General features: G+C 36.6%; 1 protein-coding gene across 1 annotated transcript in view; it reads left to right on the top strand.

Annotated features, from left to right (window-relative positions):
- Positions 1–3,054: 3,054 nt before the first annotated feature.
- LOC149131596 (dynein axonemal heavy chain 8-like) overlaps positions 3,055–19,080 on the top strand; it is a 30,393-nt gene continuing 14,367 nt past the window's right edge. Inside the window, exons 1-6 of the mRNA XM_089338030.1 lie at positions 3,055–3,147; positions 5,092–5,213; positions 7,504–7,825; positions 10,522–10,748; positions 14,727–14,999; positions 15,536–15,798. Of these exons, the coding sequence (XP_089194156.1) occupies positions 7,564–7,825; positions 10,522–10,748; positions 14,727–14,999; positions 15,536–15,798 (1,025 nt within the window). The 5' untranslated portion in view covers positions 3,055–3,147; positions 5,092–5,213; positions 7,504–7,563. The remainder of the gene's footprint in view (positions 3,148–5,091; positions 5,214–7,503; positions 7,826–10,521; positions 10,749–14,726; positions 15,000–15,535; positions 15,799–19,080) is intronic.

The following is a 19,080-nucleotide window of genomic DNA, read 5'->3' as shown; positions in this document are numbered from 1 at the left end:
TATATATATATAAAAATCCTTATATATATATATATATATATATATATATATATATATAAAATCCTTATATATATATATATATATATATATACTAGTTGGCCCTGTGCCATCAAAAGTGACGGCTAATTGCAGTATCTTATATATAAAAAGGCTACAAAAAAATCAAACCGCACTTCAAGTCTGTGTGTGTGTGTGTGTGTGTGTGTGTGCATATGTATACATCTATAACGTATGAGTAGCGCAGTCTGTTGTGAACATGGTTTTCTATACTTTGTCACAGCTCCCTTCCTTCCTTTTTAAGTGTGTCTGTTTATATATATATGCATTCGTAAATGCACGTGTCTGTAATTTTATTTTCTATATATCTTTCTAAATAAACATACACATATACACTCACTCAAATATTATATATGAATATATTTTACACATACACACACACACACACAAATACAATATATTTGAATCTTTACTTCGGAAATACTATAAAAACTACCTTTATAAAAAGTACATGTCTGAAGTACCAAGAGCAGATATCTTGGGTTGCATTGTCTGCACACATGGCAGGAATATCAGGTGCAATCACCCCTGCAAAGAGTCTTGATATTCAATATTCTATTAATATTCTTTTCTACTCAAGGCGCAAGGCCCGAAATTTTTGGAGAGGGGGTCAGTCGATTAGATTAACCTCAGTACGCAACTGGTACTTAATTTATCGACCCTGAGAGGATGAAAGGCAAAGTAGACCTGGGCAGAATTTGAACTCAGAACATAAAGACAGACGAAATACCGCGAAGCATTTCGCCCGGCGTGCTAATGTTTTTGCCAGCTCACCGCCTTATTAAGTAAATAAATATTCTTTTCTACTCTAGGTACAAGGCCAGAAATATCTGGGGAGCGGGGGGGGGGGGGGGGTCAGTCGATTAGATCAACTCCAGTACGCAACTGGTACTTAATTTATCGACCCCGAAAGGAGGAAAAGCAAAGACGACTTAACGTTTCTGCCAGCTCGCCGCCTTTGATAAATAGATATCATAAAACCCATTACATTGATTTGTCTAGTGACCAATAATGTAGCTAAGGTTGCCTTGTATTTATATTATGCTATATAATATCGTGGACTAGGTCTGCTTTAGTAGCCCCCCCCCCCCCGCCTACACTCAAGAGTTCCTACATACGCAATAACAACATACACTGGGTTCCTAGACCCAGAGGCCTCTCAGACAACTGCGTAGCATGTCTATGCTTTAAGACGTTAGTAGTATGGATGTGTATGTGTGTATGTGCATTGGTTTACGTGATCTTTTGTATGTTTTGGAATGTGTGTGTGTGCAAGTGTGTGGGCTCATGCATGTGAACCTGCGCGCGTGTGTGTATGTGAGTGCGCATGTGTGTTAATGTTTAATTTTCTTCTCCACGTGTTTACAGGGATACTATGACAAGCAGGAACAGTAAAGATAAACCAGTTTAGGACGGTTTTAGATAGCGTAAAGTATATGTGTGCGTGCACGCGCGATAGAGACTTTGTAGTTATTTTAAAATTGCTTTTCATTAAGTTTATTTTGGTGTGGGTTTTTTCCAAGGTAGCTGTGTACTGTTATTGTGCCTCATGTGCATGTGTTTAGCATGTGATATACATTTGTTGCATTCTACAACGATGTCTAGTTATGTATGTTTGTTTGTGTGTTTATGTTAGCTTCTGAAATAAATGTATAAGAACGCAGAATGCGTATGTGTGTTATTTTCTCAGAAAAATAACACACATACGTGAGAGTAGTGTATGTTTTGTTTCTTTGATTGTTTGTATAGCATTTTCTCCTCTATATGCACACGCTTTTCTTGCGTGTGAGCATGTGCGAGCTTCCTGGGCGTGTCTTTGTGTCACTGTTCCGAGAATGTCTATTTGTGCGGTTGTGTACGTGTGTGAAAGTAGAGAAACATATATATACACGTGTGTAAGTTGTTAGGAAAAAAGCACGGTCTTAAAGAGATTCAATAGTCTCACTATTATATAGACGGGTAGTATATTCCTGGCTATGGTATAAAAGTGGTTAGAAAATTGCCATTGGTTTCGCCTCAAATATTAACTTGACAATATAGATGACTAATTACACATGCAGGTCATATACTACTCGACTATATAAAAGCGCGTGCATGTGCGCGCGTATAGTCCAACAAATTGCTGTGAGTCAGAAAAAAGCAGCACTCGTAAATTGGGTTAATACAAAGGGTATATTGCGCAATATTTTTTATTGTACAATATACCCGTCATGGTACCTAATATCTGAGTACTGCTTTTTCTTGATTTATGAAAATTTACGGGACAACTGTGCTGGAGACGATTCTTAAACTCTGAATGGATAAAGTACGCAGTGGAAGGGCCATGCATGTTTCAACAAGATCCAGCACCTTCTCAAAATGCGCACGTATCCGAAGAATGGATGTCAAACAATCTTTACGATCATGAAACAAACAAATCTGGGGCCTCAAAAACTCGTCAGCTTTAAAATCTTGTGGACCACGACGTTCAAAGTATGTTGGAAGGGAGACGCCCTAACAATTCTATAGTTTCACCTAATTGTTACTAATATCCAACTGACGTCTGAAATGAACAAGGACTGTTCAGTGCTGGCATGTCAACGATTCCAATCCTGCATTGATGCAATCATTGAAGCTGAAGGCCTATCGAGGACATGCGCTCAAATATTTTTTTTATTAAAATACATTTGGCGGGTCTTTTTTAATTTCTTCCAACCATTCGCATATTCTCAAATTTTCTGTTTGTTATCATGTCAACTCCAGCCTATCCACGGAACCATAAACAAATTTTTGAAAATCAAAGCAGAAAGAGGACCGTAAAAATTTAATGAAAGACTATAAGAAAACATGAATTTTTGAAACCGAAAACATTACGAAACCTTGAATTCTGAAAAAAAAAAAAAAAAAATGAATAAAATAATTTTTTCGGATTTCTCTAAAAGAAATTAATTAAAGAAAACAATAATGAAATTAATTAGAGAAAACAATAAGGAAATGAATTTATTTCAGTTTTTTTTAATATATATATAATGGAATACAATGAAAGAAACGGAATGTAATGAAAAATTTGGCGAGAGATTGCAATTGTTGTACCTGTGATGCGGTATTGTTGTAAGTGGGTCTCCTTTTATCATAGTTATATTCAATGACAGCTGACTTAACTACAACCAGGCTTTCAAAATACAAATGTTACAAATTATTCTACTAAACCAATTTCTATTATTCAAGGATAAAATGTTTAAATGCTGTCTCGTAGTTATTGCAGTTCAATTTTGGAGGCGGGGAAAAGAAAAAGTTCCATTACTCATGGCAAATATGCAAAAAAAAGGAAAATGTAGAATTAGATTAGAACTAAAATAGCTAGAATTTTCTTCGTTACATTCAGAAAAAATTTTCCACCATAACGTAAATACCATCAAATTTTTGATAATTATACAATGAAACTTTCATAATCAACTACACATCGCTTAGTGCATATGAACACATCTACACAATTTAGAACAGTTTAGAATTTGTCATATGTCAATAGAAAAAAATAGTTAAATAAAAAGTGGTGTTACCATAAGTTTATCCACCCCTACATACAGCACTGGATTAACCATAAAGCAAAATAAGCACGTGCTTAGGGCATCAAGGGAAGGAAGGGGAACCACAGAAATGGTAAATGGTCTACAGCACAACAAAAGAAATCACTTTAAACTTGCTAAAATAATATTTGGGATGCCTTTATCTATATTAAGTATAGATGCAGATGTGTTACCTAAGATTAATTTTGAGGATCTGATCAAAGACTTTGCAATTCAAAAATGTAGGAGGAAACTTTTCAAATAGAAATAAAGTGGAACTAGACAATAATAAACATTATTTTCCCTCTTACTGTTTTGTTTCATTTAGAAAAATAAAAATTTATTTTATGGTTATTGTTTATATGTTGAATTTCATAATCTTTTATGGGAGCACCAAAATCTTTTAAGTGCTTAGGGCCTCGATGGGTCTTAATCTGGCCCTGCCTACATACGTATATATATATATATATATATATATATATATATATATATTTCATTTTATCTAGTTTCACCTCATGAGCTGTGGCCATGCTGGGGCACCATACACACACACACACACTGCCACTTCATAGGTTACAACAATTTTTCCAGTTGATCCAATCAACAGAATAGCATGCTCATGCAATTAATGTGAAAGTGGCCGAGTACTCCACGATCATGCATATGCTTCTTGTAGGTCTCAAGGAGATTCAGTGTGACAAAATGTGACAAGGCTGGCCCTTTTGAATTACTGGTACAACTCATTTTCACCAGCTGACTGAACTAGAGCAATGTGAAATAAAGCGTCTTGCTCAAGGACACACCATACCACTGGGAATTTAACTCACAACCTGGTGATCACGAGTTGAATACCCTAACTGGTAAGCCACACGCCTTATATATATGTGTGTATATATGTGTGTGTATATGTATACACACACATATATGTATATATACACACAGACACACATACATACATACATACATACATACATACATGGTGGTGGTTGTCTACTCCTTACACAGAGTTTGACCACCTCCTGTACCTACACCTTAGCCCTTTCATGGCGTCTGATGTGGCTTTTTAAACCAGACAGTGTTTTGAAAAAACACCCACACAGATTGCACCTCTGATTTGCACTACCAATACCTGCAGGTAAGTTCTGTTCATTGTGGATCCTAACATGTCTTTTAAGACCCCCATTGGATTTGCAAGCCCTCTGGCACACACCACATTCAAACGTGTGCACAGACATATAACCAGAATAGCTGGTTGAAGTTTGTTTTCCATGGGTTCACAGGTGAGATTTGGGGCCCGCCAAAGACAGGCATGGTCTGTCATAGACTGTGCACACAAAAAGGTCCTTGTTATTCACCTTCTCAATCTATACATACATGTAGCACATCCTCATCACTCTCCTCATTACTTGCATTATCACCACTATTACAAGTGCCATGTTCCAAGATTCCACCTCAAACTGTTTAATTCTTTTCTTTTCTTTGTCTGCAGGAGGTGCTTCTCTTGACCTGAATACAGTTGCACCGAAGCCATATCGCTGGATTTCCGATATAACCTGGTTGAATCTTGTAGAGTTGAGTAATTTGCCTCAGTTTTCAGCTATTTTGGAACAGGTAATCTTTAGCAATTTCTATATTGTTATACTAAATATTTAGCATAAATAGTCTGGTTACATTATAAAAGGCACTGGTGCTGGTGCCACATAAAACTCACTGATGATGGTGCCATGTAAAAATCACTGGTGCTGGTTCCACATGAAAGGACTGGTGATAGTGTCATGTAAAAAGCACCCAGTACACTTTGTGAAGTGATTGGCATTAGGAAAAGCATTCAGGCATAGAAACCAAGCAAAAACAAACAGACTATGGAACCTGGTATGACCCCTGGCCTTGCCAGTTCCTGTCAACCCATCCAACCTATGACAGCATGGAAAATGGATGTTTGATATTGATGATGATAATGATGGAGATGATGATGATAAACTAAAGTTGCATGAAGCAATGTAGAAAAAAATATATTGATGTAAAGTCATATTTAATACACTCGAGGGATACTCAGATATAGGGAAGCCTTTTGCTGTGCAAATAGGTTTGGAAGAAAATTCTCCTCCTTGATGACAGGTGTGAAAATATGTTAGGCTGTGAATGACTCACTGAATTGTAGGGATGTATGCATTTCTGTGTTGTTATGCGTCATCAGTTATGAAATCTTCCTTTCACTATCTGAAAAGAATGGTTTGCTCTTATGTAAGAGCACAAATACTTGATAAGTACAAACAAATCATCCTTGCAGGGAGGGAAGCGATAGGAAGGAGGAGGAAGAAGAGGAGAAGAAGAAGAATTTGAAGAAGAAGAACTTTCTTATAAATAGCAGAAAAATCTACCTCAGCCTTAATAACATTCGACAATGTAGCCTCAGATCCCTAGTGTCTGAATACTTGTAAGTTTTCTCCACTAGACTCAAAAACAACAGCAGTAGTAATAGTAACAACAATGAAGTAGTAGTAGTAGCATTAGCAGCAATAGTAGTAATAGTTTATATCATAAATAACATGTAAGAGACAAAGTTGAAGGGAAGAAATTAAATTTAAGTATATTAGGAGTGTACGTGAAGAATACTTTATGATGTTCCTTTTTTCAGTCTGTGTACATGTGTATGTATGTATATGTGTATGTATGTATGTATGTGTGTGTGTGTGGGGGGGGGGGGCTACATCACAGATCAAAGTGATAACAAAATCAACTGATTAATTAGATAAGAGGAAGAAGCAGGAAAATAACTGCATAAATGTGAGTCACTGTTAGAGAGCTGGCGGTGGATAAAGACAAAGCTGTAAGGGTGGGGGTGGTAATTTATGAAGACAAGGGACTAATGAATGGAAAGAAGAAAAAAAAAAATTTAATGATTAGATAAGATATTGGTATAAAAACTTTGATAAGTTCTGTAGTGAGGTCAATGAGCAAGTAAGCGGTGGTGGAAAGTAGTTTGATAAAATGATAATGAATATTTAGTTTGATGTAGTGAAGTGAAGTGCAGGTGTAGATTCAGTTAAAAGAAATTTATGTAGACAGCCAGCAAGAGTTTAAATTGGCATTACAGGAAAATGGTTTCATCATCATCATCATTATCATATAAGGTCTGTTTTCCACGCTGGCATGGGTTGGATGGTTTTGACAAGAGCTTGAAAGGCCATGAGTCATACCAGTCTGTTTTGGCGTGGTTTTTACAGCTGGATACCCTTCCTAATGCCAAACACTTCACAGAGTGTACTGGGTGCTTTTTGCATGGCACAATCACCAGTGCTATTTACGTGGCACCAGAGAAAGTTCTGATGGATATATGTTAATTGTGGTGTGGATCCTAGATCCACATGTGCCAATTGTAACTGAGAGTAAAACTAAGTGAGGTTGGTTACAAGTTAGTTAAAGTTAGTAGGTTGGTAGATTTTGTTGTGGTGTTGATGTAAAATACTTATATCAATAAAAGAGTTGTGTAAGAATAAGATTAAGTGTGAAAGAGTGTAATAAGGGAGCAAGATTAGTAGGAATTATAATGAAAATTATTAAAAGGAGATAAATAAATTTAATCTGCAAGCAAAGATTGCAGATAGAGGCAGAATTTGAATTTACAGTGGATATCTTTTCAGGATTCTATTTGTACAAAAAGAAAATCCGTTTTTGATATTTGTTAAAAAGATGTCCTTTGGTAAGAAAAATATAGATGTTCTCAGATGTACATAATTTACAAGGTCTTTGTTCTTAGACAAGATGCTCCATTTGAAGCAGGATAATGAAGTTTTATTATTATTTCTATTAGGAATTAGCAAGTAATAATCATTGCTTTTATATGGTGATGATGATGATACAAATTGTATTTCTTAATTTCATGTCATTTGATTGGTAGGTCACCAGGAACGAAAAGCAGTGGAAAGCTTGGTTTGACAAACGATGTCCTGAAGAAGAAATGATTCCAGATGGTTACAGTACATCACTGGATACTTTCCGGTGTCTGCTGCTGGTTCGTTGCTGGTGTCCTGACCGTACATTACCACAAGCAAGAAATTATATTGCTGATACACTTGGTGATGTATACGCTGAAGGTGTCATTCTTGATTTGGCAAAAGTGTGGGAAGAAAGTGATAGCCGTACACCATTAGTTGGAATGCTTTCAATGGGAGCAGACCCCAGTAGTAATATCGAAGCGCTTGCTAAGAAACATAAGATTGGTAAGCCTTTGAACTTTAGATGTTATATAATAAAATCTGTATAACAAATGACCATACAAAATTTTGGCTTTTTCCAGTTCATTGAACTTAGTTTTCCTACAAAGATAAATGACTATTTGGCCAATTCCTTCATGTGCTGGCTTTAGATTTCACTTTAGTACCCCTGTACTGCTTAGTGCATAGGGCACCAAGATTCCTCCACCAAATTCACATCATGGCTACTCTTGCACATCCATTCCATGCAATGTTGACTGTCTTTGACTTGACTTTGTGTTGCAATGTTGACTGTAATCTTAAAATGTCTGCCACCAACTGTTCTTTGGCTTTTCCTTTTTATGTCTGGTGACAAGTGGTGCGCAAACAGTAGTAAAGGTTTGACTATTTGGTAAATTTGACCCCACCCCTGCGCCTCCTTTTTCCAAACAAAAATAATGGGTTTCCGGCATATTAGGAGGTCAGGGTACTTGATTCCACGCAAAAAATCTGAATCATTATTTTCCGTAGTGAAAATCGTGCGGGTGAAAGCATCGAAATTTACCTACTATTCTTTTCAGCAACTTTTGAAGGTGCTTCATTAAGCAAAGGTAATTGCAACTATCCTTAACCTGTCAAACAATTGTACTGTATTACCATTTGCTGAGTGAGTCTTTCTTTGTTCTCAGCTCCATCATAGGCTTTCATTTGTGTGAACTCCATAAGACATTTTTCTAATTTCTTTTACGGTTTATTGACCTCCTTTCCATTTCTGTTTTGTTTAGGTCCTGTAAATTCTAAGTAATGCATCACTGTTCTAGTTACAAACTTTCAACATCCTCAGAGAGCGCTATATTCTGTGTATCCTACTGCTTTGTATTATCTTCTCATGAACTCATTCACTTTTATATTTTCCTTCTTCCAAACATGAAAGTGTATGGCTCAGTGGTTACAGTGCCAGGCTCACAATCATGAAGTACTGAGTTTGATTCCCAGACCGGGCTGTGTGTGTTGTGTTCTTGAGCAAGACACTTTATTTCATGTTGCTCCAGTTCACTCAGCTGTAAAAATGAGTTACAACATCACTAGTGCCAAGTTGTATCCGCCTTTGCCTTTCCCTTGGGTAGTATCAATGGTGTGGAGATGGGGGGGGGGGGCAGGTATGCATGGGCAGACTACTGGTCTTCCATAAACAACCCTGCCCAGAGTTGTGCCTCGGAGGGTAACTTTCTAGGTGCAATCCTATGGTCATTCATGACCAAAGAGGTTTTTTACCCTTTACCCTGTCCCATAAAATGAGTGCTACAGATGTCTTGGTAGTGATGTAAATTTATTATACAAAGATGTACAAAAAGACAGTGACCAAGACACATTCTCAGTTATCATTTTACATTATTACCTCTGCCTTAGCAAAGGTGGACGTATTGTTTTCAGTTGTGTTTCTTTGTTTGTTTGTCCATGGACAAGATATCTCAAGAACCGCTGGATGGATTTTGATGAAACTTTCAGGGATGTTTGGCCTCGTGACTGGCATGAGCTGATTAGATTTTGGGATTGATCTGGCACTGGACAAGGATTCTGGATTATTTTTCCGTTTTTTTAAATTCAATTTTTCAGAGTAGTTGGGTTCATTTTTAGTATTCTTGTTTGTGAGAGCAGTCGAGTTTATTTCAGATATTCTCATTTTAAAAGTCATCTCCGGCTAATCGTTGGGAGGACATTGGTGTTGCCTTGATGGAGGTTTGTGCTCTCTGAGTGCACTTGTTAATAATGAGTTTAAGGCAGTGAGCTGGCAAAATTGTTAGCACACCAGGTAAAATACTTAGCAGTGAGAAAACTCCACTGCTACCCACTGACCTCGATGACCTTAAACACTGAACAACAACAGCAATTAACTCAGTGTATTGTGATATGATGATGTGCATCTGGGAGGAATTCTGCAGGTGGTCGCCAGATCAAATACTTGTAAGAGAAGAGATAAATGTTGATTGTGAGTAAATACTTGTGACTTAGCTGGAGTATTCTATTGCTTTTCCATATTAAAATATTGCCTGATGAAATCAGTTCATTTTTTTTTTAATTACCCTGTATTATAAATTCACATTTCTATCTTGGTTTAATGACTAAGAGTCAATACAATGATCGTGAAAAATTTGGGTTTTTAATGTATGACAAAAGATCATTTAATGTTTTCTGCCAATCCAGGCTGTAAGCAAAAAGGTAGAAGTATGAAATACTCTTCTGAATTTTAACATCGCACTTCATCTGTACTTGATATTTCCTGAAGGGAGTTTGTTTTTATTTTAGAAATCAGCTTTAACGTTATAGGATGTTTTCTGTTTATTATTTTTTTTTTAGATATGCATACACACATGCATGTGTCCACACACACACATGTACATGTGCACACACACACACACAAATATATATATATATATACAAGCACATATCAATTCAAATACATACATACGTTTCAGATGTACGCACACAGACCACACCACACACACATTTATGCTTACAAAAACATCAATTCAGACATACACGTAAAGATATTCGTGCATGCACACACACACACACAGACACTTGTACACAACAGACACACTCTCACAAGTATTTTGCAAAAAGATACACATCAATTCACACACACACACACATACACACATACACACAAGAGTTCTTACAATATTTTCTGATGTTTATACATAAGTCTTATTTTCTTTTAGAGTGTCGTGCCTTATCAATGGGCCAAGGGCAAGAAGTACATGCACGCAGGTTGCTCCATCAGGGCTTCCAACAAGGAGGTTGGCTACTGCTACAGAACTGCCATTTAAGTCTTGATTTCTTAACAGAAATCGTTGAGACAGTTTTGGAAACAGAAAATGTGAACTCGCAATTTCGTCTTTGGGTTACCACCGAAGTCCACCAAAAATTTCTTATAAATCTGTTGCAGGTAATTATTGATTATTTATGGTAGTTCTGATCCTAGAAATATATATATATATAAATATAGGCACAGGAGTGGCTGTTTGATAAGTAGTTGTAAGTGTGGTAAGTAGCTTGCTTACCAACCACATGGTTTCAGGTTCAGTCCCACTGCGTGGCCACCTTGGGCAAGTGTCATCTATTATAGCCTCGGGCTATAGTGGATTTGGTAGACAGAAACTGAAAGAAGCCCATCGTATATATATATATATATCAATATATATATATATATATATATGTATATGCTTGTGTGTCTGTGTTTGTCCCCCCACCATCGCTTGACAACTGATGTTGGTGTGTTTATGTAACATATATGTATGTATTTTTGTATATATATATATATATATATACGTATATATATATGTATATATATGTATATATACATACATATATATATATATATGTATATATATGTATATATACATACATATACATATGCATATATATATGTATATATACATACATATGTATGTATATATACATACACACACACACACACACACACACACACACACATATATAAATATATATATATATATATATATATATATATATATATATATATATATATATATAACCACACGCACACACACATTTATATCATGTGATTAATAGAAAATATCAGCATTTCGGGAACAATTGAATATCTTGTCCTTAAATCTCTAAATCTCTAAAAATATACACACCATTTAATGTTCTGCCTATGCCATTATGGCATGAAACTATCCTTGAAATTTGTTTCGAGATTCCTACTGACGTGAGATCAGAGGAAATGTACCAGCTAACGTAGATATGTCCGGAACACTTGAATATATTGTCACTCACAGATAACATTGTTATGCATATATCATTGGGACAGTTTGGCTGTGTAGCAAGTAGTTCAGGAGCATAAGTTTCTGGGTTCACTCCTACTGCATGGCACCTTGGGTGAATGTCTTCTACTTGAACCTTGAGGCAACCAAGGCCTTCTGAATGGATTTGGTGGATGGAAACTGAAAGAAGCCTGTCAAATATACATATTTATATATATATATGTCTGTGTGTGCATGTGCTTTTGTGTCTCTGTCTGTCCCCCACCATTGTTTGTCAATTGGTGTTAGTCTGTTTACATCCTCATAACATAGTGGTTCGGCAATAGAGAGCAATGGAATAAGCACCAGGCTTAAAAATAATTACTGGTGTCAGTTCATTTGATGAAAGTTTTTCAAAGTGGTGCCCCAGCATAGCCACAGTCTAATGGCTGAGACAAGTAAAAGATGAAATATAAAAGATATGTATAAAGTATTTTGTGTGTGTGTATGTATATATATATATATATATATATATATATATATATATTTGTATCTCTCTCTCTCTCTCTCTTTCTGTCTCTCTTTCCCTGTCTATCTGTCTGTCTCTCTTTCTCATGATGGATAAATAATAGTTTCAGATGCTGACACAAAGCCAGCCATTTCGGGTGATGGTATAAGTGTCGATTACATCACCCCACCCCCCTCAATATGCAACTGGTACCTATTTTATCAACCATGGAAAAATGAAAACCAAAGTTGACCTCAGCAGAATTTGAGCTGAGACTGTAAAGATGTACAAAATGCTGCTAAGCATCTTAACCCCGCTTACTTAATGAACCTGCCAGCTTGCTCCCTTTGGGGAATAAACAATATCAGTAAATTTTCCAACTTTGTTATATTTTGTTATATATATGTTATATATATGCCAAATCAGACTGGAGCCTGGTGTTGCCATCCGGTTTCACCAGTCCTCAGTCAAATCGTCCAACCCATGCTAGCATGGAAAGCGGACGTTAAACGATGATGATGATGATGATGATATGTGTGTGTTTGTGTTTGAGTCATTATGAAAATATTATTATGTGAAATGAGACGATGTAAAAACTGATAGTTTTTCCAGTGAGTGACAAGGTCATCCAGCAATGTAATATTTGGTAAAAACAACCTACTTTGTTTCTGCTGCTACAGCTGTAGTTTTTTTTACATGGTTTGTGGAGGCACATGGCTCAGAGGTTAGAGCATCAGGTTCACAGTCATGAAGTAGTGAGTTTGATTCCCAGACTGGGCTGTGTGTGTTGTGTTCTTGAGCAAGGCACTTTATTTCGCATTGATCCAGTTCATTCCACTGTTGAAATGAGTTGCAACGTCACTGGTGCCAAACTGTATTGGCCTTTGCTTTTCCTTTGGATAGCATTGGTGGCGTGGAGAAGGGGGGCTGGTATGCATGGGTGACTGTTGGTCTTCCATAAACAACCTTGCTCAGACTTGTGCCTTGGAGAGTAACTTTCAAGATGCAATCCCATGACCGAAGGGGGTCTTTACCCTTTACCCAGTCAAATGGAATAAGCTGTGTGCATTGTAGTTGCAGGCTCTTTGAGTTTGATGAGATTGATTTGTCTGATGGTTTTGGTGGAACAAAAAAACATGTTTGATTCTACAGGAACAACTTATGATAATAGATTTCCAGAGGTGTAATACTCCGTAGAAGAACGGTCAGATAAAAGTGATTATTTCTGGGTTTGGAAAAGGAAGAAATACTGGAGACAAGAATGGATGAATGGGTGAAGAGAATTTTGGCGAAGGGGTTGCATAATCAGTTCCGAAGTGCAGTAACCAATCTAGTTGTGATACAAAAGGTGACTTCAAACAAATTAGTCACATTTTTTAAATTTTTTGTTTTTCTTAACTTACTGAAGACCTAAATTTCATGGCAAAATCTATTACAGAGTTGCAGTAAAAGTACAAAACTAGAAAAACAATTCTGGTCTTCCAAGTTTAAGGCTCAGTAAGACAAACAAAAAAAACAAAAACACATGTAACTTTGTCAGTTTATATAATGACTTTCTCCCATGATTGTCTAATTGTTTTAATACAATGGATGAAAGACTCAGCGAAAAACCACGTAGCATCATGCCGCTGCTACAGTGATCTGAAGCTTGACGCCAAAAACGGTATATTTATTTTGAATTCAAACTATATTAGATCTGTCCTCGCTTTTCACCTCCTTGCCTTAAATGATTAATTCAATTTCTCATTATACAAGGGGGTGCTGAAAAGTTCCTGACTTTGTATAAAAGAATATACTGGAGGGTCAGTTAATTATGATTTTATTCAACATATTTCCCTCTTAGATTCACTTTCTTATTGCAGCAGTCCTTCAGTTTTTTTAGAAGGTTGGGCCTCAAACCAGGCCTTTCGCAATACCCTTAAAACCAGGAATTTTTCAGCACCCCCTTGTACATTTTGTTGTGAAGGTCATTATGCCAGCATAATAACAAACATCAGTTTTATTTCACTTCTTTAATTATTAGTAGTAAATTAGTTAATCATTTAACCAATTACCTAATCAGTTCTTTGATTAATCGTTCAGTCAATCAATCAATACCCTCTCTGCACTAGATCTGGAGCAGAGAGGGAAAGTCATGAAGGGTGATAAAAGGACTTTGACAAATCTGATTGGCAGAACAATTAATCAGACAATTAATTAGTTAATTGGTTAAATGGCTAATTAATTGTCTAATAATAATAATCCTGTCTACAATAAGCACAAAGCTTGAAATTTTCGGGAGGTGTTTCATTGATTACATCAACTTCAGTGCTCAACAGGTACTTATTTCGTTGCCTCTGAAAGGATTTCGCAGAATTTGAACTCAGAATGAAATGTTAATAAGCATTTTGTCCAGAACAATAACATTTCTGCCAGTCCACTGCCTTTAATTGATTAATGATAATAAAAGAAGTGATATAAGACCAGTGTATGTGTTTATTGTAATGACCCTCCCTAGGTACAACAAACTCTGTTTCAGCATGTTTTCACATTGGGAATCTTGCAAACCAAATGGTAAAACAAAAAATTATAACACACCTCTATTAAAATTGACATGTCTAAGAAATGAATATCTTTTTTTTTTTCACATTTTTATTTTATTTTTCAGATATCCATAAAATTCACAAATGAACCACCTCAAGGGATCAAGTCAGGTCTTAAACGATCTTACACAGCCCTTTCACAGGATTTTCTTGATGTTACCAACCTACCACAGTGGAAGCCTTTGATTTTTGTTATAGCTTTTCTACATAGCATTGTCCAAGAACGTCGGAAATTTGGACCACTTGGTTGGAATATTCCTTATGAGTTCAACACTTCGGATTACAATGCCAGCATCCAGTTCATACAGAACCACTTGGATGATATTGATATCCGGAAGGTAAGCAGTTCATATGAACATCATGTTTTAAGATATATATATAAATATATATATAGGCGCAGGAGTGGCTGTGTGGTAAGTAGCTTGCTTACCAACCACATGGTTCTGGGTTCAGTCCCACTGTGTGGCACCTTGGGCAAGTGTCTTCTTCTATAGCCTCAGGCCGACCAAAGCCTTGTGAGTGGATTTGGTAGGTGGAAACTGAAAGAAGCCCGTCGTATATATGTATATATATGTGTGTGTGTGTGTGTGCATGTTTGTGTGTCTGTGTTTGTCCCCCAACATTGCTTGACAACCGATGCTGGTGTGTTTACGTCCCCATAACTTAGTGGTTCGGCAAAAGAGACCGATAAAATAAGTAGTAGGCTTACAAAGAATAAGTCCTGGGGTCGATTTCTTCGACTAAAGGCGGTGCTCCAGCATGGCCACAGTCAAATGACTGAAACAAGTAAAAGAATAATAAAACTTTCCATAAATATTTAACTTTCAGCCTAAAATGTATTTCTTACTTTTTTTTTTTCTTTTGTATATCATAGGGAGTAAATTGGTCCTGTGTTCGCTACATGATTGGAGAAATTCAATATGGTGGTCGCGTGACAGATGATTTTGATAAACGCCTCTTAAACACATTTTGCCGGAGTTGGTTTGGAGAAAACATGTTTCAGACAAACTTTGAACTCCATAAAGGCTATATAATACCCAAAGGAACTAAGCTGCAAGATTATCTCGATTATATTCAGAGCTTACCAAGTACAGACAGCCCAGAAGTATTTGGGTTACATACAAATGCTGATATTACGTATGTATTAATTGTCATTTCATTTCATTTAAAACTATTTGCAGAGAGAGTTCTTGAACAAATGTAAATAAAAAAGAAATGCAGCATATACAGAATGCCCACCACTACCACCACAAAAAAAAAAAAAAAAGTGCACATAGTGAATGATTATAAAGTCAGTGTTTTTTTTTTTTTCATTTTCAGAATTTAATAGTCTACAGACAAAATTTAATATTTTTATGAATGCCTGTTTTGAAGCTGATAATCATTTTTCTCCATGCACGTTGATAACATGAAGTAATGGAATTGCAAACATCCCTGTACATTTATTCAGTTTTTGCATGTGATCTTTTTCACTTGTTGCCCTCAATTCATCAACTGTTACTGGTTTTGTACAGTAAACTTTATAGTTTAAGTATCCCCATAAAAAATTCTAGTGGTGTAAAGTCTGGTGAATGCAGTGAATATTCTACAGAATCTCTTTGTCTGTTTGACAAAAACCCATCAAAGTAGGGCCTTATGTTGCTATGGTAGTGTGGGAGCACCCCCATCTTGCTGAAATAAAACTATATCTTCAAAATCTTCTTGAATGTTTGATGTGATAGATTGTTGTAGTACGTTCAAGTAGATGGATCCCGTCACAATTACATCAAAAAGAATGCTTAAAATAATTATTATGATGAGAAAAGACATCATTCTGTTACTTCAGGTAAAGTTCCTTTATAACATACTGATTCTCAAGTCCCTGGCAGGTGCAATTGTGTCGCTAATTGAGACATTTAATTTAAATGTAGCCTCATTACTCCGAGCACACTGGGCAAAATGTCTAGCAACAGTTCTTGCAACTCATTACTTTCTGAGTTCAAATCCTGACAAGGCCAGCTTTGCTCTTCATCTTCTTTGAATGAAAAGAATAAAATACTAGTCAAGTACTGAAGTCAGTGTTATTGACTTGCCTACTTGCCTCAAAATTGCTGGTTTTGTGTCAAAATTAGAAGGAATTATACACACATATATATATATATATATATATATATATATATACATACATACATATGAATGTCTGTTTGTATCTATCAATATATATATATATATATATATATACTCACTTTTACTTGTTTCAGTCATTTGACTGCGGCCATGCTGGAGCACCGCCTTTAGTTGAGAAAATCGACCCCAGGACTTATTTTTTGTAAGCCTAGTACTTATCCAGTTTCCGTCTACCAAATCCACTCACAAGGCTTTGGTCGGCACCTTGGGCAAGTGTCTTCTACTATAGCCTCGGGCCGACCAAAGCCTTGTGAGTTGATTTGGTAGACGGAAACTGAAAGAAGCCCGTCGTATATATGTATATATATATATATATATATATATATATGTATGTGTGTTTGTGTGTCTGTGCTTGTCCCCCACCATCGCTTGACAACCAATGGTGGTGTGTTTACATCCCAGTAACTTAGCGGTTCGGCAAAAAGAGACCCAAATATAGTATAAGTACTAGGCTTACAAAAAATAAGTCCTGGGGTCGATTTTCTCGACTAAAGGCGGTGCTCCAGCATGGCCGCAGTCAAATGACTGAAACAAGTAAAAGTGAGTATATATATATATATATATATATATATTAATAGATAATTCCAGGAGTGAATAGAAAAATTCTGAAACTTGAGGGGATGGGCCCCCCCATATATGGATTCTAATGGCACAGGGGCCCACTTGCCATCAAGCAAGCTGTCAACCTGGCCAGTCTACCACTGGTCATGAGCCAGAAACTCTAACCACTTCTGTGTGTATGCAAACATGTGAGAGAGAGAGAGAGAGAGTGTGAGAATATCTAATTATAGTAAGGAGAGAGGTTTGGAAAATTTTTTTTGTCAAGAAAGTATGTCACAATAATCTTGATGGACAAGATAAAACCATGCTGAGTAACTGTGAACAAAACAAAGAACAATAACAACAATAGTTGAATAAACATACATCATGCATGACAACAAATAAACAATGTACTGAGTATTTCTCAAGAGGAAGAATGTTTCCCATCTTCTCTTTGAGTTCTCTTTTCTCTCTTTCTTCTTCTTCTTCCCCTCCGTCTCTCTCTCCTTCTCTCCCTCCCACTTTCATTCTCTCATTGTGTGTTTAGTCTGTGAATGTTTATTCTATGAACATGTCTCGCTCTCTCTCTGTCTGTCTGTCTGTCTCTCTCTCTCTCTCTCTCTCTCTCTCTCTCTCTCTCTCTCACTCCTTGTGTTACCTACTGAGTCATTTCTCATTACACTGAACGGAAAATCCCAGTTACATGAAAATATTTTTAATGTCATCTATCATTAAATCATATTAACTACAGTGTTTATAATTTAAAATCATTAATGCTAGATCTAGTTTGTTTTCATTCTTCTTTTTTTTTTTTTTTTGAGAAATTTACAAGATCTTGTCTTGCATTTAGTAGGGAAAGTAAAAAAAGTAACATTTTTCCAATTTATTCTACACTTTTTAGCATTACGCACACATATGCGCACGCGCACACACACACACACATGCATGCACTTGCACACATGCACTCACATGTATGCATACATATACACATACAGGCACACACATGCATTCATGCACGCATGTGCATACAGATGCACATAGTCACACATATGCACACACAGATGCATGCACATACAGGCACGCACAGCTGTGCGCATGCACACACATACACACAATGTAATTTTAAGAAATTTTGAAATTACATGCCTAAATTTAACCCTTTAGCATTTAAATCAGCCATGTTGTTGTTGTTGGCGCTCCATCGCTTACGACATCGAGGGTTCCAGTTGATCCGATCAACGGAACAGCCTGTTCGTGAAATTAATGCGCAAGTGGCTGAGCACTCCACAGACACGTGTACCCTTAACGTAATTCTCGGGGATATTCAGCATGACACAGTGTGACAAGGCTGACCCTTTGAATTACAGGCACAACAGAAACAGGAAGTAAGAGTGAGAGAAAGTTGTGGTGAAAGAGTACAGTAGGGTTCGCCACCATCCCCTGCCGGAGCCTCAGGGAGCTTTAGGTGTTTTCGCTCAATAAACACTCACAACACCCGGTCTGGGAATCGAAACCGCGATCCTATGACCACGAGTCCACTGTCCTAACCACTGGGCCATTGCGCCTCCACTAAATCAGCCATATACAGCCCTAATATTCAATTTGTTTTATGTTCAAACGGACCAGATCTGGCCTCTCACACATACTCTAAAATGTCATTTTAAAAATAAACAATCACATCATTGAAGTCTGAAAGCTCTGAGATAATTCATG

This window comes from Octopus bimaculoides, chromosome 20 (genome assembly GCF_046866305.1).
Source record: "Octopus bimaculoides isolate indiv1 chromosome 20, ASM4686630v1, whole genome shotgun sequence".
Lineage (NCBI taxonomy): Eukaryota > Metazoa > Mollusca > Cephalopoda > Octopoda > Octopodidae > Octopus > Octopus bimaculoides.
Note: the sequence above shows the minus strand (reverse complement) of the source record. Positions and strands in the feature narration are given on the sequence as shown.